This window comes from Ctenocephalides felis, unplaced genomic scaffold (assembly GCF_003426905.1).
Source record: "Ctenocephalides felis isolate EL2017-DRISC unplaced genomic scaffold, ASM342690v1 CF-g0.4_SCAFFOLD_03572, whole genome shotgun sequence".
NCBI classification, from domain to species: domain Eukaryota; kingdom Metazoa; phylum Arthropoda; class Insecta; order Siphonaptera; family Pulicidae; genus Ctenocephalides; species Ctenocephalides felis.
This window is the reverse complement of record NW_020539726.1, coordinates 43,252,122-43,274,978: the sequence shown is the minus strand read 5'-3', so window position 1 is coordinate 43,274,978 and position 22,857 is coordinate 43,252,122. Positions and strand designations below refer to the sequence as shown.

Here is a 22,857-nt window from a genome sequence, read left to right as displayed (position 1 = left end):
CAGTTTTGTGCGACGATCTGCCAAGCCGTTTCTTTGTAATTTGAAAAAAAAGTGTGAAACTTTTCGTCCACATTCAAGCTCATACTACCGAATCGATTTTAAAAAATCAAAAACTGTTCGAAAGATATTAGTTGAGAATGATACTGATTAGTTTTAGGTGAAAATATACCGAGCCGTTTTCTTGTAATTAACTGTTGAAAAAAAAAATTAAGCCGATTTTTATAGAACTTTCTTTGGCAATATATATCATGGTCTTATAGAACTTACTGAAATATTACGGCCTTACGACAAGTAGTTTAATTTCAAAGATTCATCGAAGTTTGAGAAAATGAGTGTTTTTTTTTGACGTTTGTTAAAATTAAAATTAGACGATTTTGCTTGGTATAACGATAGTGGTACTTGGTCTTAATGAACATACTAAACAATTAAAGTCCTACGGAAACTGGTTCAATTATATAAATTATTGATTTTTGAAAATTTGCTTTTAGAAAATACTCCGAGTTAACGTGTTCGTTCGTTTTGAATTATGTGAAATAAATCCACTCGGAATACTTTTAATCACTCATAAATTAATTTATATTTTATTGAATAAGTCGATTATTTACACATATCGGGAAGTTCATGTAACTTGCCTCAAGGCAAAATACCAATACCAACTAGTTTATTTAATTTTTTCTAGTAGGTTCTTCTTCTTGCGTGCAAAATTAATTTAATATGAGTCAATATTTTATTTTATCTGTTTAGATAATTTTTCAATAAATATTATCTGTTGTAGGTGGTAGTTGCTTGCTTTGGAGTTAATTAACATTTTCGTTTAATTAACACACAGACACTGTTTGTGTTCAACATAATAAAAGGTTTGCACTTCTAGATAAGGCGAACGGACACGAGTGATAAAAAATATATTATATGCATATATATATATAACAATTTGCAATGAAAAACATGAACTCTATGTTATCGGAGGTGTAAAATCATGTCGGTCATTATACTTGGACCAAATTTTTTTTCAAAAATGGGTCATTATAAGCGAAATGTCAATGTAAGCGAGGTCAACATATCCGACTAGACAGCTGTTTTTTTAAGAAATTTTATATGGAAACCAAACTGCCTTTAAAATTACGTCATAATAAGCGGTTGTCAATATATCCGGCGTCATACTAATCGGATTCTACTGTATATATATATATATATATATATATATATATATATATATACTAGATGACCCGACAGACGTCCTGCACCCACGTCTACAATTCAAAAGTTTAAATTTTTTTAATATCCTATTTGATGTCCTGCCTTTGTGTTTCTTTTATGGTCTTAGCATAAGCAGTATAAGAAATCAAGAAAAAATAACAATATCACACTTGATTTTACCACACAACACATAATTACTTCAATAATTTAGTCTATAATTTTCATATTCAAGTACAAAATATTAGTTGCTTTTTGGCAATTATAATTCCTAAAGTACATTTTTCTCACTAATAATTTAATAAACATTATTGCTTAAGTTCAAATCTTAGGAGAATTAATTTGTAAAATCTAGTTCATATGGTGCACTGTTCAATCTACGACCACTTGCTAAATATGCCATATCCAATGACAAACAAATGAATTTTTTACACATTAAACAAAATTCTAAATCATTTTTTCAATAAGTAGAAATATTTTTTTGTATTGTTCAATAATTCAGTAAAGTAAACCAAAATGCGACTTGCATAAGTTAAAAAAAATAATGTATATGCAATTTTGGACTTATTGCGTTATTTATTAAACTGAATTATATAATTCATCTGCCAAACAAATACTGTTGACTGCATCTTATATTATTTTAATTGCTGGCACATCTCGGCTGCTTTTCGACAATAATAATGTAGACATTACATTTTTCTTGTATATTATATTGTAATATTATCCAGGCTCATAATTTCAGCTAAATTAAAATTTCAAGTGAATCGGCATTACTAGTAGATGACAGTACAATTTTTTTCAATGTCAAACAATGATAAGTGTTTTTTTTATAATTTTTGCCATTTATTAACTTCCCGTAGGGCAAGTTATAGTAATCGCAAAAAAATCGAAAATGAAATTTTTATATATCTTTACGTTTCAGAGGTTTCTGAATATTTTGGCATACCTTAGAAAAAATGGATGTATGCGTGTGTGTGTGTGTGTGTGTGTGTTTGCGGATACAAGTTTTTGTCGACGATTTCGGGAACACCGATCAAGCGATTTAGATTATTTAAAACACATTCGTTTCGTACTGATAAGGAGACGTGCTGATTAGTTTTTGGCAAATGCAGGTATAGTAGTTTCGAAGATATGGGGCAAAAAGTGCCAAAAACGGTAATTCAGTTTTCAAGAGAACGGAGCGTCCAATTTTAATAATTTAAAAAACATTTTACTTGTATTAACAAGATGAAGCGCTGATTAAATTTTTTTTACCAAAAAAGTCAATTTTATTTAAAAATTTAAAATTTCTCAAAAATCTACGGAAGTCCCAGCAATTTGCCTTATGGCACGATGCCATCCAAAACTAGTTTCTACAATATTACTATCGTTTTATCGTTCATTAAATCTTAAGAATTTTCTTTGACAAACTCTAAAAAAAATTATCAAAATCCGAATAACCGTTTAGGAAAAGTATGAAATCATACAGCCGTACAGAAGAATTTTATATATAAGATATTTGTTATATATTTCTTAAAAGTGTGTATTTTGTAGACAAACCACATAGTTAGTTTCACTATTCTGATTCTATACAAAAAGAACTTTCAAACAATACCCACCCAACATGCCAAATTTCAAACAATATTCAATTTTTTCAAGTAAAAGTTCTTTAAGCTCGTTCACTACAAATTCATGATGAGTGTTTTTTTCGTAATTTTTGCCATTTATTTCTACAATATTACTCTAGTTCTATCGTTCATTCAATCTTAAATAATTTCTTTGACAAACTCTAGAAAGAATTATCAAAATCCGAATAACCGTTTAGGAGAAGTATCAAATCATACACCGGTACAGAAGAATTTTATATATGAGATATATTGAATTGAATAAATGTTTCAACGTTGAACAAACAATCCTCAAAAAATAATTTATATAAATATAAACTTACCATTTGCTTCCTGTGATTACCCCCATATCCAAAAATCCAGAAGCACTTCTTGGGTAGACAATTTGTTGAAAAATCTAAAACAGAACAAGATTTTATTTATTAAAACAAATAATTATCTAATTCGAACAAAGAAATTATACTTACATTTTATAAAATCAGTATAGTGCTAGTCCGACTCCAAACCGTAGAATAAAATTATATAATAAATATATAATAAAAACCTTGAAAAATTGAAAGCACAATTTTGATGCAAATATTGTACTTCTGAAAAAAAACTCTTAATATTTTTATAATTGTAATTAATTTTTTTTTAATTAATTAATAATGAGCTCAGATCGTGTCATTGAAATTCCTCAAAATAATAAATATAAAGTAACTAGCAAACCCGACGAACTCCGTTTCGCTATTTGTTTGTTTATGTTTGTTTTACATTTGAAAAGGAAAATTTGGATTTTATTACACAACAGTAATGAATTTATTTCGATTACAAAAATGAAGTGTTTTTTAGTTGAACTTCTCTAAGTAAATGAAAGTAAATCCGCAAATTATCCGTTTCATGGAAGTGATCTTTGGTAAACCACATTTTTTGTTTTTTGGTCTGACGTTAACACAAACAAAGCGGATGGTTTCCCAACTCGTGAACAGGCAACATATAACTGCCCATGTGAAAAACAATGATTTTCTAAATAATCTATTCGAGATTTATCCCGCAAACACTAAGCGATTGGCCTTGCGACTTGTTATTGCGAACTGGAAATTGCAATCGTTTGAAGTCAAACGGAAAACCAGTCGGAATCATTGGTATGTCACCAAATCGCCAGCAATTTTTGATTGAATGGTGAAATTCAGTGCGTGTACATCATTATTCATCGCGGCAAGAATTGCTCGTTGACTTAACCAAGCATAATTCTGATAATTCTCACTAATGTCATTACTCAAATTTTTAATTAAGGTGCGTAAAGTTCCAGCAATTTGCATTGAGGCACAATGCCATGCACCACTAATTAGATATAAACTTTGCGGAGCCCGAGACCTTTTCAACGAATGCAAAATTGTCAAAATCGGTTCGTGCGTTCTGGAGTTATATCGTCAGGAAGGAAAACCCGACTTATTTATATATATATAGAAGATTAAAAATGGTTAAATATTTTTGAAAAAAATAACCTTAATTTTAATCCTGAAAACAAACACTTAAGTCTATTAATAAAACCCGGCGCAGTTGTTTTCAAAATGAACCTTTATTAACTGTAAATTTGAATAAATTCCGTTCGATCAATCGACCTGAACGACAAATATAAGAAAAACAACAGCATTGTATGTAAAATCATTTTCGCTTTGTTTTCTTTCTCAATATTTTTATATAATTTACAAAAATATTCAAATACACATTTTTATAAATAAATAACAGTTCATAATATAATCATAATGATAATAATACTAAACATAATTAAGTCCTAGGAAATATACAAGTATATACATGAAATCATCAAGTCAATTTCTATTTACAAGGGGGGAGGGTATAGAGGGTTAAACTAATATATCACTTCGTCATTTGTCAATAGTTTTTCATAATCACTTTCTTTTATATCTGTTACATAATGCAGCACAAACCTGACAATTCATTTCCCTTACAAACCGGTTCCTGCGTTTGCAACTCAACACCTCTCAAAGCCTCTTTTAACCTAACGTTGTCTCTATTTACATCACTAGTGTCTTTATCACTATCGTTCACATTATTGTTGACACCATCAGTCTGGTTATTCGGTTCAGGACCATTTGTCGAAGCCTGGCTGGCTGTCGATATGTTTATACGGATTCTGTTCAAGCCGATGTTGGTTGTGATGGCTGTCGTTGGTTCCAGTTCAACGTTTCCATCGATCGAGCTTATGACTGATTGCTGGGTGTTGTCGGCTGCTCTTGGGGTGTAGTCTTCGATGATGTCCACGTCTAGATCCTCTTCGTTGTCTGGTGATAAAGGAAATAAACTGGGTGTTAGTAGAATGGATAATTGACAAGGAGAGCAATCAGGTTAAATTTTATGTAGTGATGGTTAAAGCGGACAGTTTAAAATATTATAGGCCTATGAGAAAATGGGGTTTTAATAAAAAAAATTAGTGTAAACGGTTGTTTTAGTGAAACTAGTGGTGCTTGGCATCCTTGGCAAATTGCTGAAATTTTCCGTACCGTAATTTAAATTTTTAAAAGCTTTTTTTTTGAAAACTGAAGAAATATTAGATTTTTTGAAAAAGCCGACTTTTTTTTGAAAAATTTGTTGTTTTTTCAATTTTTTTTGGTGAAAACTTTGAAGATATTAGAGTTTTGAGAATTTTTGAAAAAATCTGACATTTTATTGAAAAATTTGTTATTCTTTCAAATTTTTTTTTAACTGAAAATATTAGATTTTTGAAAAAATTGACTTTATTGAAAAATTCATTATTTTTTTTGAAAAAAAAAAAACTGAAGATATATTTTTGAAAATTTTGAGATTTTTGAAAAAATCTGTCTTTCAATGTCAAACAATGACATGTCGTTTTTTGCAATTTTTCTCCATTTATTTCTACAATATTACTATATTTCTATAATCACATACATCCTAAAAAACTCCCTTAACTAACTTCAGAAAGATTTATCAAAATCCGAATAATCGTTTAGGGGGAGTATATATATATATATATCTTATATATAAAATTCTTCTGTAACAATGTAAGTTTCATATTTCCTCCTAAACTATAATTCGGATTTTCATGAATCTTCCTGAAGTTTGTTCGGGAAATTTTTTAGAATGTTTTGATTCATAGAAATATAGTTAGATTGTAGAAATAAATAGAAAAAATTATAAAAAACCGCTTATCATTGTTTGCCCTTGAAAATATTTGAAACTTAGTTTGACATTAAAAACAATTGAGGACTGTCATTTGCCAAACATTTCTATTCACTTATAGGCTAAGGCGATATTAGAATATAATAAATTCATAATTATGAATAAGAAAAATTTAATGTCTACATTATTAATGCCGAAAAGCAGCTGAGATGTGCCAAAAATTAAATTAATATAAGATGCAAATAATTTAACATGCATTTGACAAGTGATGCAGTCTGCGCATGCGTCTGACGTGCGCGTGGTTTGCTTTTGCTTGCAATAATTTTGTTTGCGCACTTTGCGAACAGATTCGCCGTACGAATTCGCGCAAAGGAGCGAGCCATAAGTGATTGCGCTCAAACATATTCAATTTGCAGTCGTTTTGCCTTACTATACTAAATCACAATACAAAAAAAATTATTTAGAAGTTTCATTGTGTCAAAAATTCATATGTTTGTCATTGGGTACGGAATATTTACTCAATGGAGCGCTTTGGGTCTGAAATTTTTACTATTTTCCAATTCGTTTGGAATTTTGAAACTAGGTTCATCTTATTCTTCAGAAGTGAAAACAATTTAGACTCCTTTACCACTTCTCGGGTGGATGACATTTCTTTTCAGTGGTGTAATTTTACTTTTTTCAAAATAACGTTGGGTATCGATAAAAAAACTAATTATACGAGAAAAATATTTAATAATGTTTTTCAAAAAACGAAATACTTTTCAAGTTACTGGCTACTGAATATTTGTTTTTTTTTTGCGTTTTTCATCATTTTTTGCTAACACCTTCAAAAATATACATTTTAACGAAAATCATGTAATGAACAGAATTATATCAATTAAAATCTTAATAAATCGTTATTTTATAGTGTTTTAGGAACATTATTAGGCTAGATATAAAAATGGGTTTTTATAGTGCTCAAAATAAGCTTTAAAATGAGTACTTCTGCGTGTAAAATGAGTGAGCTATCATGCAGATAAAGGACGCATGCAATGTTTTTTTTTTTTCATTTAAATCAAATACTTTGAGTGCCATATCCACCAAAATTAAAAATAATCGTATTCAATCTAGAATTAACTTGGTTTAAGAGATCTTGATGGATTCTAGAAAATACCACAACTTTAGTACAAATGATTCTCAAAAAACTCATGATTTCATGAAAAAAAAACATTTAAAAAAAAACATTTAAAAAAAAACAACCAATTTCTCATCATAATACCTCTGAAAGAATACGTATAAAAGTATATATATATAAGAAAATTCGAGGTATTTTTCTGACTAATTATTATTGTTTATTATTTTTTCGTTACACAAATATTGATAGATGTATGATTAATTAAGGAGCTGTCCAACCAGAGGTCTTTCGAGCCCTTTAAAACTTCGCCGTTTTACAATAAGAGAAGTTACGGTAAAATTAATGATAGAGAAAGTTGTAGCTCATTTAATCACATTTAAAATAGTGTATTACAAGTTCTGATAAAATCAGAATTAAAAGAGTAATAATCCAATTAATGCTGTGGATGGTGACGGAGTGCAAATTGTTAAAAACATTGAAATTAAGATAAAGATTAGCCTATTTCCAAAATATCAAGTAAATTGGAGCACAGTAAAAAAATTCACAGAGCAATAATTTTGTTGATTGCAAGTTGAATAGAGCACATGTGAACATGATTTGACAAATTAATTCACTTCAAATATAAACTTAAGCAATAATGTATATTGATTTATTGGAGAAAAAAATGTAATTTAGATATTAAAATTACTAAAAGCCAGTTAAAATATGGTACGAAATTATAAAAATTATAGGCAACATTTTTAAAGCATATATTTTGGGTAAAAAAATAAAAGGTGATATTGCACCTTTACCGCGAATGCTATATATTAATTCTTTCTGAATTTGTTGTCCTTTTTAAAAGATTTCAATTTTCAACACGTGTATCTTATGCTGTGACATAAATCACAAAGGCAGACGATCATTTTTATTGTGATAAATTTGGAAAATCGATGTTTTAGTCGTGAATAAACAAAAAATCATTTATTTATACATCCACATCTACAGGTATGACTAAAAATACTATATAACCCTTAAATGCAATAAAATAAATTGAGCTATTGGAAATAAATTTGTTCTATAAATCGCACTGTATAATTTTTAATATACAATTTTATTGAACATTTTTTAATATTTGTTAAATGAATAATTAAAGTGTTAACTGTGGGAATTGAGAACAATCATTTTATTTGAAATAGTTCTACATTCAACATCACTCATATATTGGTGTAAATAGTAATTCAAAAAACAGTAATTATTATTTTTAACTAAGCAGTAAATATTAGTATAAAAAATTTAAAAATTGTAGACATGAGTACAGAACAACGTCTGTCGGGTCAGCTAGTATATATATATATATATATATATATATATACATTTTTTATAGCTTCTTCGACTTTTAGAGCAATTCTGAATCGTTTGGCATCGAAAAAACAATTGTACCGATTTCCCGTTAAGAGGACCCGCGTTGTTTTACGAATTTTGTTTTCTCGACTTCACAAGTCATTCTGAATCGTTTGACACTAATATTTTTTATAAGTTTCCCATTACTTCAAATACTTTTATGTTGACTTTTGCACGAATTTTTGGTTAGGATGGACGTCATTTATATATTATTAATTCTTTATTTTTAACTTTCCGTATGGTATGTTATATTAATAGCAAAAAATCGAAAATAAATTTTCGACGATTTCGAGATCACTTACCAACCGACAGATTTTTTCAAAAATTTCAAAATTCTCAAAAATCTGATATCCTCAAAGTTTTCAAATAATTAAAAAAACAACAAATTTTTCAATAAAAAGTCAGATTATTTCAAAATTTTCAAAAATCTAATATCTTCCAAGTTTAAAAAAGTCAAAGTCAAAAAATTAAAAAAACAACGAATTTTTCAATATAAAATCAGATTTTTTCAAAAATTTCAAAATTCTCAAGTTTTCAAAAAACAAATTTCAATAAAGAAAGTCAGATTTTTTCAAAAATTTCAAATTTCTCAAAATTTGATATCTTCAAAATTTTCAAAAAATTAAAAAAACAACAAATTTTTCAATAAAAAATCAGATTTTTTCAAAAATTTACAAATTTAAAAAAATCTAATATCTTCAAAGTTTTCAAAAAAAATTGAAATTAAGCAATTTTTTCAATAGTCAGATTTTTTCCAAAATTTCAAAATTCTCAAAAATCTTCAAAGTTTTAAAAAAAAAACTAAAGGAAAAAACAATCTCAATAAAAAGTCAGATTTTTTCAAAAATTTCAAAATTTTCAAAAATCTAACATCTTTAAAGTTTTCAAAAAAAAAAAAATTGAAAAAACAACAATATTAGACTATGTATAATAAATTCATGATTATGAATAAGAAAAACGAAATGTCTACATTATTATTGCCGAAAAGCAGGTGAGATGTGACAGAAATTAAAATAATATAACATACAGTATATGTATGGCAGATTGAATGATACACATATGAACAGGATTGGACAAATTAATTCACTTAAAATATGGAATTAAGAAATAATCAGAGCCGGTCCTACCTTGAATAGACCAACGCAAGATATGAAGTTTTCAATATATATTTTTTCAATATTATTCAAGAAATATGTAATTTCTTTGCATCTTTTCATAATCTTTGCACAACATTTTTAAAATACGTTAAAAATTTCACTTGAAAATAACAAATGGGAAAGTAAGGAAGAATACATACAATTCGGCTCTCACGAAATCAATTAGGAGGAGTTTAAGATGTAATTTTAGATATCTTAAATAACAAAAAATTAAATTAAAATAATCCAACATGAAGTACCGGTGTTATGCTATGGTTATGTTTAATAATGAAAGGCTAGAATTTTTGTGCTCTCTATGATTTGCTCAACAGAATAAATTGCATAAAATACCCAAAATAAATAAGTAAAATGTTTCAAAAACCAGATATTAATTAATGATAATAATTTTAACAATAAACTGTTAAAACAGGTACAATAATAGGGGGGGGGAATAAATTACCAGGTAAAATAATGTATATTAAATTATTACTAAGAAAAATGTAATTTAGATATTTTTATAATTACTAAAAACCAGTTAAAATATGATACGACATTATAAAAATGGGTGGAAAAATCCAAGGTAATATTGTACTTTTACCGCGGATTCTATATATTAATTTTTTCTGAATTTGTTCAATATCGTTTAAAAGAGTTCAATTTTCAATATGGTGTGGGAAATGAGACTCATCATTTTATTTAAAGCAGTTCTATATTTAGCATCGCCCATATAGTAAAATGTGTATGCATTTTGGTGTGAAAAGTAATTTAAAAAACGGGAATTATTATTTTTAGGTTAACAGAAAATATTAGTATAGGATATTAAAAAATTGTAGACGTGGGTACAGAACAATGTCTATCGGGTCATCTAGTATATATATATATCTTCACTTACCAGAAATTGGTTCCTCCTTGATCTTAACCAGCATACCGATCTCTTCAAACTGCTGCTCATCCTCATCGTCATTAAGTACAACCAACTCAACCGGTTCCTCATGTATATGAACATCATCATCGTCATCATCATCCTCGACTTCTGGTTGTTTCGGTTCACCATCATTCTTGTCATCAGTTTTATCATCACTTATCGTCGTCTCGGGTGGAATGTTTTCTTCGGTCTCCATCGGAACAACTTCAGAATCTTCCGGAACCCTATCATCAGTTTCATCATTAGCAGACGACTCCTGCGTTTCAGGTAAAGGTTCAGGTTGCTCTTCTTTGTTTTCCACTTTCTGGCCGTCATCTTCTTCCTCGTCTTCCAGGATTATGATTTTGTCATCGTCCAGATCGATGGTGGAGTCCTCAATTTTCTTCACGTCTTTATTTTCTTCTGCAGACTCTTCTTGTTTAGCCTTTTCTTTCTCCAACTCGGCTGCTTCCAGAGACGCCTTGGGAAAGAAGATAATAAAATAAATTAGTCGGTATTGGTATTTTGCCTTGAGGTAAGATACATGAACTTCACGAATTAATCGACTTAATTAATAAAAACTAAATTAATTTATGAGTGATTATTACACGAGTGGATTTAATACACAAAATTGAAAACGAACAAACACGTAAACTCAGAGTTTTTTCTAAAAGCAAATTTTCAAAAATCAACTACTTATATAATTGAACCAATTTCCGTAGGACTTTAATGGTTTAGCCCGTTCATTAGGACCAAGTATTCTATCGTTGTACCAAGTAAATCGTCTAATTTTAATTTTAACAAACGTTAAAAAACGATTCATCTTTCCAAACTTTGACGAATTTTTAAAATTCAACTACTTGTCGAAAGGCCGTAATATTTCAGTAAGTTCCATAAGCCCATGATATACATCGTCAAAAAAAGTTCCATAAAAATCGGCTTAAATTTTTTTTCAACAGTTATTTACAAGAAAACGGCTCAGTAGATTTTCACCTAAAACTAATCAGCCTCATTCCCAACTAATATTTTCCGCTGATATTTTTTAAAATCGATTCGGTAGAATGAGCTTAAATGAGGACGAAAAGTTTAACACTTTTTTAAAAACAGAAACGGCTCGGCAGATCGTCTCACAAATTTGACAAACTATAGTCCTCATTGAGATACATCAAATGGCTTTTAAATTTCTGAAAACGGTTCAGGCGCTTCTAAAAAAATCAAGATACAAATTTCGAATTTTGTCAACGAAATAGGAAACTTACAACTCGAAATTTCAAAAATGACCAGATTTGCATTTCCACAGAGTGCACAAAATATGAAACACCTGTGGATATTTATAAAATATGCTTGAAGAGATGACATCAAAAATATATTTATTTTTTATTTACTTATTGTTAGAGGTGATACATCAAGCTATTAAAAGGAGTACAGAAAAATTGATCAAAATGACATATTAAGATCGCAAAAGATTGTACTTAATTGTAAAAAATGGTATGATTAGAGTAATAAGATATTTTATAATAAATTGATTTGAAATTATGATGTTAAATTCTCAATTTAAATCTAAAATTTAAAGTCTTTGATTTTGAATTCTTTCAAAATTAAATTACTTTGATATTTTTATTTTTGTAAAATAAATTTTGATGGTCATTCATAAGATATTTTAGAAAATATTAAATAAATGATATTAATTGCCAATAATTAATAATATGACTGAATAATGAATAAATAAATTAAATTCTCTCCAATCAATTTTTTGTAATATAAATGTATAATAATTATGGATTTACCTATCAGCTTTTTGTATTGTACAAAGCAATTATTCAGAAATAAAATTAATTTTGACAAATGCCAAGAAAACGATACTAATTTTTGCAAACTTTGAAAAATTTTTAAAATTAAACGATTTGTCGTAGGTCCGTGATATTTTAGTATGATCTACAAGACTATGATATCTACCGTCAAAAAAATCATAAAAATCGCCGATTTTTTTTTTTAACTTTATTACAAGAAAATGGCCCGGGCGATCTTTACCAAAAACTAATCAGCACGATTCCCAGCCAATATCCTTGACCGGTTTTTGAATTTTCAAAATCGACTCAAAATTGCGGGCTAAAACGTAGACGGAAATTTTTTCACTTTTCTGCAATTTATAAAGAAACGGCTTCGCCGATCGTCGCACAAGACTCAGAAACGCTAGTCGTCATCCAGATACATCGAATGGCTTTTAAATTTTTGAAATCGGCCCAGTCGTTTTTGAGAAAACGGCGATTTACGGCAAAAATACTGTTGATGCACACGCACACACACACATACAAACAAATTTGGTCGCAGCGAATCGGATTTTTTTATGAAAACAAACTCCTTCGAGAAGTTAATAAAATAAAAAGCTATTATTACCTTGTGGTCTTCGTAACAAACAGGATGGTAAGCCATTCCATCGACCCTAACAGCGTTCCTAAGGCACCATTCTTCCTTCTCCTCGTCGTAGAATTGGTCAAATCTGTCCAGACACATGATGCAATGGGCGTCCCTGTCTTCGGGACCTGCCGCCACATTGGGCGCCACTGCTTTGACTCCATCTGCCACGCCGTCGTTGCTGGAACCTCCTTGTTCGTTACTGGATTGAGATTGCTGCTGGGACTGTTGGGTGTCGAACCAGTTCTTTTCTAAAAGAGGAAATGGAAATATAAATACAAATATATACATATACTAGCTGACCCGGCAAACGTTGTTTTGCTAAGTAAGGTATATTCTAAACAATTTCTAGAGAATCAAAAATATTAATGCTTTTAGTGTATTTAGGATGTGTTGTTTCAATGCTATACACAATGAGGTATTATAAAAACAATAAACCCTATTTGTATGTCTATATTTTGTCAACTGTAAGTTTTATACACTTTCTATAGAAAAAACATGGTATAATCCAATCCAAGTCTTTCTTGGTCTTTCGACTTATTGATTACGTTTCAAGTTTTTCAGATTCTTTTTTGATTCAGGATTTTGCGTATAATTGTAAATAATACAATTGAGCTTATACAAAATTTTCAAATTTATGCGAAGAGAGGTAGGAAATGTATTAAGTATTTCTTCTTTGATCTGCTTTTTGAAGTTTCAAGTAACATTCAATGAATTAAATTTACTAAAAAGTATATATGTAGAGCAGGGCGAGACACAAAGGTCCAATTTGACTTTGAGCAGATATTAATTATATTATAATAATCAAACCAATTATATCACAACAAATAACACATTTCAAACGAACAATTATCTGACTACGTTCAGTAAAACTGCCAGCTACTTCATCATTGTAGAAATGTGCTTTTTTGCTGTCTTTCAAAAATTTGTTATCTAGACTTTTTAACCCTATAGGAGGGGTAACTTAGAACGGCCAGGTGGCAAACAGGTTTAATGTTTATTTTAATTTTAAAGGTATTTTACAAAATAATTACACTTTTAACTAATGCTGAAAAACTATCAACAGAGAAAATTACTTTTATTATGGTTTTTCAAAAATTGCCGTTTATCTCATCTCGATAGCAAAGTCATAAGAATCAAGGTTATAGCCAGTTATACATCTTTTTCCCTCTACTTTAAAATATTGTTGTTAAACAATGCTTAACTTTACTGGATTTTCACACATGGGTGGTGGACCTTTTTAACCCCGGACCATCATATATTACTATCTATTCTTCAATAAATTCTGGAATATTATAACTGGGAAAATGTTATTTGACTAAATGTCGCTTTGATCGATACCGAATTTAGGTTCTGAATTTAAATAACATAAATAAAAAATAATATAACCTAGAAAATGTTTTATAAATTTCAATGAGTATATAATTATACAAATGAGATCTTTCAGAGCACCGTGTTTGAAAAAATATGCCAAAAAGTGCATTTTCATATTAACATATCAAAAAAGTTTATATTTTGAGTCTCTAGTAATACTTGCGATCCGTTTAATAACGTTTTTGTGTATAAATAAAAATACAAACAAAACTACTTACTACAATTTAATCATAATTAAATAATATTCACATAAAACATCCTATTAAACGTAATTGAACATCATCTGTCAGAAACGTTTGACATTTGACGTATTAGCCACCGTCCATTGTTTTATTTAAATTACGCTTCTACAAAAATTTTCAAATTAAAAATGTAAAGTTTCTACGCGATTTTGAAATAATATCTCACCTTTCCGACAACCTATTGATTAGCACGAATTGTTCAAGACTAAGACTGGCCAAATCGGTTTAGCCTTTTTCGAGTTTTACCGGATCATTTGATCGAGAACTCCATTTTTATATATAAGAATGGATATGTGAATAATAGATATTAATTATGACAAACCTCTCTCTTCCAAATCTTCGATTTCCTCGTACTGCACCCAATCAGTGACATCGTAGTACCATTTTCTGGAGAATGGCCTTCGGGTGCTATCTCTGTCCCTTCTATTTTGTCTAAAATGCCAATCCAGATGCTGACTGTATTTCATGGTCTGTTCTGGAGGGAAACGAGTACCACAGCTGCTACACTGCATTCCCTTGTACAAATTGGAGATGAACACCGCTTGCCTCCTAAAATAAAAAAAATAAACTAGTGGTGTATGGAATCGTGCCTTAAGACAAATTGCTGAAACTTCCCGTAGCGTAATGAAATATTCGAGAAATTTTAAACGTTTTCAAACATATTATTACAAATACTGTAACTTTCATTATTGCATGCTATCTTGTTGTATCTGAGCAAATCAAATGTAAATTATAAATAAATCAATTTATCTCCAGAACATTAACAATCGTCATTTCATTTCGAATTCAATTTAAAAAAAAAATAGTTGCGTAATTTACACAAAATTGAAAAAGTCTAAACGTATTTGCAAATGATTCTGTGCGACATTTTCACTTATACTGTGCTTAGCTTGGCGGCATTTTCGCATTTTTCAATAGATTTTGGCACTTAGGCTGTGCTTAGCCTGGGTAATTTTTTGAATTTTTAATCCAAAATTACAAAACTATTTTATGGAAAACAAAACAATATGTAATCATTTTTTATCCTCAAAAGCAAATGTTTTGTCAATACAAGAATAAAGTTTTTTAGATCATTCAAATCGGGCGCTTAGTTCAATCAAAAACTGCCATTTTTTTGCACATTTAGCTCTGTATCTTCGAAATAGCGGGACCTTCCTTCGCCAAAAACTCTTCAACGCATCTCCCTATCAATAGGGATCAAATGTTTTTTAAACCATTCAAATCGCTTGATCCGTGCGCCCCAAAACATTGACGAAAAAATGCGGGCATACAAAACACACTCACACATACACACACACATCCATTTTTTCTGAGGTATGCCAGTAAAATGTTCAGAAACCTTCAAAACGTCGAGAAATGCAAAAATTCTCATTTTCGATTTTCGGCCCATTACTATAACTAGTTAAGGGGCACACTAGTGTGAAATTTTCAAAAAATCGAATTTTCAATTTTTCCATATTTCGATAGGTTATACCTTTAAAAGTAACATACCAAAATTTTAAATCGATATCTTAGTTATAAAGTTTTTGAGCCACAGGCATTTAAAGTGTATATATATAGTATTATAGCGATCATTTTATCTTTAAACGCGTTTTTCTCGAAACAGCATTTTCCGAATTTGCTGCAGCGATTACTCAAAAACAAATGATCCGATCACTATCAATTTTTTTTACATGTTCTATACATAGTTCTCCGTAAAATGAACCATCGATTATTTGACCGGATCAAAAACCGAATTTTGGCAGTCCAAAAACGACCAAAATTTTGGGTAAAATTCGACTTTTTTTTAAAAAACGCCGCCATTATGTTAATTTTTGATTTTTTAATCGTATGTCATTTTACAAACAATACTAAGTAGTGGAACGAGATTTTTTTTTTTAATTTCATCCACGTAGAAGGCCGGAATCACTGCAGCAGTAAAGGGCTTTTTTTGTCGCGCCGTTGGAGATCGACGATAACTTAAAAAATGTTTAATTTTTTTCTTCAAAAATTTTACTACGTATTCTTAAAACATGTATAAATATATTATTAAAATTTTGAAAAATTGTGAAATGATTGATAAAGTATTTTTTTTTTTTTTTAATATAAATTCCCAAAAATCACCTTTTTTTAGGCGGTTACATTAGTTGTGCCCCTTAATAAATATAATCAATGGATATTATCAATTTAAACTATCTACTTACACTTTCAATGTTTCAGGTTTAGCAAACGAAACCGGTTTAGCAACCTCCTCCGGTTTCTCCTCAACCTTCTCATCCTTCTTATCTTTAACTTCCACACTCGGTGCAGTGCTGTTAGCAGCCACAGAAACACCTTGAAGTATACCAGACGCTACCAGTTTCTCGAAAAGATCATTAACATTTATTGTTGGTGGTAAGACTACACCGCCAGTAGCACCAGGAACGATTGTGCTGGTGGAGTTCTCCGGATTGGAATTCTGAGAAGTGTCATCGTGGATGACTATGGCTGGTGAATTCGAATTGGAGGCGTTGCTGCTGGTCTCCATCTGGTAACCGCTTGCTGGATCCACGACATTGTTTGTTTCTGGTATGTTAGAAGCGTTTGTTGAAGCCATTGTGGTTATCGGAGGAGGTATGGACAGTAACGGGGGTGGTAGTAGAGGTGGTACTGTTGATGGAATGGACGATGGTATTGTTGTGCTTGGTGGAATGTCGGGCACACGTGGAATATCACCTAAAAGAGATAATAGAATCATTAATACACCTAAGTCTGTTTTTACACGGTAGATTGGTTCCAGAAGAAGCCGTGTAAAAAAAAACGTGTAAAAAAAGACATTGATCTTATACAAAAATGGGTGATTTGTTCCTAATCTCTAAAACCTATTAAAATTAGTGAAAAACAAGAATTTTTAAAAACAAGAATTCATGTTTATTTTATTAAATCAAATATATAATGCTTATTTTCACAAGCATAGTAATTAATGATAAAAAAGATATGCTCTCTAATCTTAAAAGTAATATAAATTCCCCTAAATTAGTGCTATTCACATTTGCTTTGACCAGTAAAAATTGTTTGTACGCGCTAAAGGGGAATTCACTCAAATCTTTAAGCTAGTGTTCGCAAACTATCGACACTATCGATGGTTTCAGACTTTTTTCTTTCATAAATACTTTTTTGTGGTATGAACATACTTCGCAAAAATTATATTTGACAAAAAAAAATTAAGTACATAAAATTTCAAATCGTGCTAAATGGAATAAAATCGTGTAAAAAATTAAAAATATTCAATTTTCAAACCGTGTTATATCAAAACCGTGTACAAAAAGACCGTGTAAAAACAGACTTAGGTGTACTTCAGTCAACAAAGCATTTTGGGTCATTTTTTTTTTACCATGCTCCGATGTCTCTTATAATAGCCACATTTTTTAATGATAAAATGGCTCAATGTCAATTTATACATAAAGGGATCTTAGTGAGTAACAAGGACATTAACTTCCCGGGGAGTGGCGGCAGAGTGCAAATTGTTTTCACTTTTAACTCAAAGGTAAGATTAGCCTACTTGCAAAATTTCCTGCAAATCTTAGTCTTTGAAAATATCATAAAAATAAAACGGTTAAAACTTTGTTAAAAAAAATATCACGGAGCATAGTAAAAAAAAAAATCAGCTGTTACACCCTTTTTAACTTCCCGTAGGGTAAGTTATAGTAATCGCAAAAAAATCTAAAATGAAAATTTTTATATATCTTTACGTTTCAAGAGTTTCTGAACATTTTGACATACCTTAGAAAAAATGGATGTATGTGTGTGTGTATGTGCGTGTATGTTCGTGTGTGCAGATACAAATTTTCGTCGACGATTTCGGGAACACGGATGGAGCGATTTGAATAATTCAAAAAACATTCGATTCGTATTGATAAGGAGACGTGCTGATTAGTTTTTGGCAAAAAGTGCCAAAAACGATGACTCAGTTTTTAAGAGAACGGAGCGTCCGATTTGAATAATTCAGAAAACATTTTATTTGTATTGACTAAACAAAGAACTGTTCAAATTTTTGGCAAAGGCAGGTCCAGCGGTTGTGGACTCTCAATGAAAATAAGTTAAAAAATGTCATTCAGTGGTCAAAAATGTTTAGTAGACACATGCACATCAAATTATCAGATAATTTATCAAGATTTTAATAATGCGTACACATTTTGTGTCGATTTTTTTGGGTTCCGTACCAAGATTTTTAATTTTGAAGTTCACTAATATTCGATATTTTCGACAGTTTGTAATAACCAATTTGTATTATTAAATAAACATTCGGTTCGTACTCAATCGCAAGGCGTTTTTGCAAAAGGCACGTCTTGCCGTTTCGGAGGTATAGAGCGCAGAGTGCAAAAATGGTCATGTAGTTTTTGAGAGAACGCATCATCCGATTAGATTAATTCAAAAAACATTTTGCTTGTGTAGCCGGCTTTTAGAAACAATGTCGTAATTTTGGAAATAAAAAAATATATAATTTTCAAAAAAATTTTAATGTTTCAAAAAATTCAAATTTTTGTTGATTTTCAAAAAAAATCTTGATTTTGAAAAATTAAAAAAATATAAGAATTAAAAAAAGCGATTTCTACTCTAATTAAAAAAAAAATCGTATATTTTAAAAAAATTCAAATTCTCAAAAAAAAAAATTAAGAAATAAACGTTTTTTTTTCAAATTTCAAAATTTTTTTCAATATTTAAGAAAATTATCAAAAAAAAAAATTAAATCATCATTATTAAATAAACAAAATTCAAATTCTCAAAAAAATTTAAAAACTAAACGTTTTTTTCTCAAAAATTCCAAATTTTTTTTTGAATTTTAAAAAAATTATAAAAAAAAATCATTGTTATTAAATAAACAAAATTCAAATTCCTAAAAAAATTTAAAAAATAAACGTTTTTTTTAAAAATTCCAAAAATTTTTCAATATTATCAAAAAAAAATTAAATCGTTATTATTAAATAAACAAATTTAAGTAATTTAATAAGCACTTATAAGTACGTATTTATAACTAATAATCGATTTGAAAATATTGTCATTAATTATTGAGTAATTTTCATTGATTGATTATTTTTTTACATATGAATAAAGATGTCTCGAATGCTTAATTACGGTAAGGGAAGTTCCAGCAATTTGCCTTAAGGCACGATGCCATGCACCACTAGTTTTGTTTACGAATACGCGTCTCCAAATCAGTTTTTCGGCTTAAAAAAATATTCAAAATTTTCATAGTCAATTTTTTTCAAATATTTCAAAATTTCTCAAGAATCTAGTTTTTTAGAAGTTTTGCAAATTTTGTTCCAGCAACTTGCCTTAAGGCTAAATACCAAACCAACTAGTTTTGTTTACTATTTACCTGTTAAAGTTGTAATTGGTGGCGGCACATTAAACATGGGCATTCCTGCATTATTCATCGGAGGCATCATCGGTGGCATCTGGTTCACGGGTTGCAACAATGGAACATTATTCTCGATCATCGGAGGCATCTCAATGTCATTCAAATCAATGTACGGCTGCTTATAAGTACCCATATTTCTAATATTCATTTGTCCTGGCTTCATGCCCCTTGGTAGTACGGTAAACCTGATGAAATGTTTTCGATCCTTCACCAAAATAGACTTTGGTAATCCTCCGAATTCCACCGAGAACGGTAACTCGTTTATTAAAACTGTTTTGAAAGCGTCGGCGAATCTTATTGTGACGACTTCGTTGTCGATTTCTACTTTCTGAGGTTTGGCGTCTAGAAAGATTGGGTGTGAATATTTGGCGTCTATTAACAAAGTTATTTGTCCAGCCACCAAATCGTTACGCTGCACTCCTAAACGCACCTGCGGCGGCGGTCCTTCCAATTTAATTGTAACCATTTTGTTGTCAATTGGTACCAATAACGGGGCACCACCAAAGTAGCCTTCGTAAAACTTGCCGTCCACATACAACTCTCTTGTCGGTGAACCGAATTTGATTTGATGCATAACACCATTTATACTAACAGGCATATAAGGCCTGTTAAAATGCAAAACGTACGTATCACGATTATCTATACAAATCCTGCGACTGCCATCCTGAAAACCAATCTCTCTAGGATCGTCCCAATTCATTAAAGCTACAGCAACATCATCCTCATAAAATCTGATCATTCTAGGAACCCTATCAATATTAATAGACTTCATCGTGTCCCTGTTTATGCTCTGAACTAGTGGGAATGGCGGTGGAGGTAAACTTATATTCAGCGAGCCAAGTTTTAAAGGTACTTTGGATCTTACAAACGGCATTTCATAACGAGCTACTGTATTTCTAGGAATACTGGGCCAATTCGCAGCACGTCTATTCGGTGTAGGTAAAACTGGTGCCACAGGATGTCTTATCGGAGCTGTATCCCTAGGCCAATTGTTTTCCCACGGACTCTGCCAAGGTCTTTCCATACCACCCATAGGTGGTGCAGGCATCCTGTTACCAAACCTGTTATCAGGTTTCAAATTACCAAAACGATCACGCCTCAACAACGGTTGCCCCAACGACATCGGAGGATTTTGATTTTGGCGCTTGTTTAGTCTGTTGTTGGCTTGAATACTCAACAAAGTATCTGATAAAGACGGTTCGTTACGTGGTGGCGACAAAACATCATCCTTAGGCGACCTATTACTACTATCATCCTCCATATCGAATTCATCATCGCTGATTGGCGTCAAACTTTCATTGTGACCTTTTTTCGATAATGATTTGCCCATGGATTCTCTTCTTTGTGCTTCTTGCAACTTCTTGTTCTCATTAATCTGCACCAATTGTTTCAACAATGTGTTGTATTGTGTTGGATTGATGCTGCCGTTGTTGATTTGCTCCTGAGCTTGGGACATGATGATTTTCAAATTATCTTCCATGCCGTCTTGGGAATCCGTCTCGAATTCAGGACGACCTGGACGGAATTTGGAACGTTCGTCGTCTGAGTCGCCGAATAATCTACGTTCTGAAATTACAAAAACAAAACACTTAAATCAATTGATATTTAAAACTAAAGTGTTGGCAGTGTTGGTGAAACATACCTTTATTTTTGCCAAAAAGTAAAGGTCTGCCCAACTTATCTCTGGTCTTTGTGGCTTCAGCCAATTTTGCCCGAACAGCCTCAAAGTTCGACAGTTGAGTTCCGCTAAGCAAAACCTTATCGGGTGATGCTGGTGTGATGGCTGGGGATACTTTTACTTTAGCCCAACTGTCTCCTTCAAAATAAAAACCACATTTAAAAAAAATATGATATAAACACACTATAAGTGGGGCGGGTCAAAATACCCAACTCGAAAATTGGTGCAGGTACAGTTAACCCACGCATAACACGGTAGATACGTTCCAAAAAAGTAGCGTATTATGCAAATCCGTGTTATACGGGACAAAGAGCTAGTACAAAAAAAGGGGTTAGGTTCCAAGAATTAAAAAAAACGTGCTACAAATCATGATTTTATAATAAATATTGTTGTATTGAAGTAAAACTTCTTTAGGCGCGACTAGGGTGTAAATCCGTACAAATGCAACGGAAATGCGTTGCGGCAGATAAGAAAGGATAAGAGTCGAGTGCCAATGATTCGTCATTCGCTCTCGAAAATAAGATTTCTATAGGGGCGATTGTGATTGGTCGTCGCGTATGTGAATAGAGATCTGTCGTTGTATGCGTACCGACATCAACGTTGTACGCGTACCGATATCAACAAGGAAATCGGCATAGATAAACATTTTAAAGTTACATCGTAGTACTAATCTTGATTCAATGAAAAATGCCTGAACCACAAGAATATTTTATCCTGTTCCTTGAAAATAATAAAACAAATTAAATATTTGTGCCGTGTACTAAACGTAAGTGCTTTGATTGAAAATTATTTCCATATTATTTATAGTTTCTATAAATCATTGAAGTTTTTAAAATGAAAAATATTTTTTAGGTAAGACAGATATTACAGCTGTTCAAAGAATGAGATTATATTGCCAGCGAAAAAGTAAAAAAAAATACAAGCAGTCAATGAATGTATGTTAATTTTAATTACATGAAGTTCTTCAAACACAATTATTACATGATGAGTGAAGTTACAAAAACAATATTTGTTTAGGCGTTGTTCAACATAATCCACTGTGTGAACGAATATTATAGAATTTATTAATGAGCAATTACTTCATTTCTCTAACGAAGGTTCATTTCTAAATGCTAATTACAATGACAAGCCGATCATGTCATATTTGAAGTATGACTTTAATTACATTATTATAATAATATTATACATATTTTTAATGCTATTTTAAATATATAATTTCTAATTTATCATTATATAAATGTGTATAATGGTCGACACTAATAAATGAGCATGATTCAAATTAATGATATTGA

General features: G+C 30.5%; 1 protein-coding gene across 1 annotated transcript in view; it reads right to left on the bottom strand.

Annotated features, from left to right (window-relative positions):
• Window positions 1-4,559: 4,559 nt before the first annotated feature.
• Window positions 4,560-22,857, bottom strand: part of LOC113387545 — a 41,483-nt gene continuing 23,185 nt past the window's right edge. Inside the window, exons 9-15 of the mRNA XM_026624877.1 lie at window positions 21,530-21,703; window positions 19,846-21,453; window positions 16,691-17,201; window positions 14,830-15,056; window positions 12,874-13,142; window positions 10,465-10,957; window positions 4,560-5,086 (exon numbers count right to left, since the gene is read on the bottom strand). Coding sequence (XP_026480662.1) covers window positions 4,713-5,086; window positions 10,465-10,957; window positions 12,874-13,142; window positions 14,830-15,056; window positions 16,691-17,201; window positions 19,846-21,453; window positions 21,530-21,703 — 3,656 coding nt within the window. The 3' untranslated portion in view covers window positions 4,560-4,712. The remainder of the gene's footprint in view (window positions 5,087-10,464; window positions 10,958-12,873; window positions 13,143-14,829; window positions 15,057-16,690; window positions 17,202-19,845; window positions 21,454-21,529; window positions 21,704-22,857) is intronic.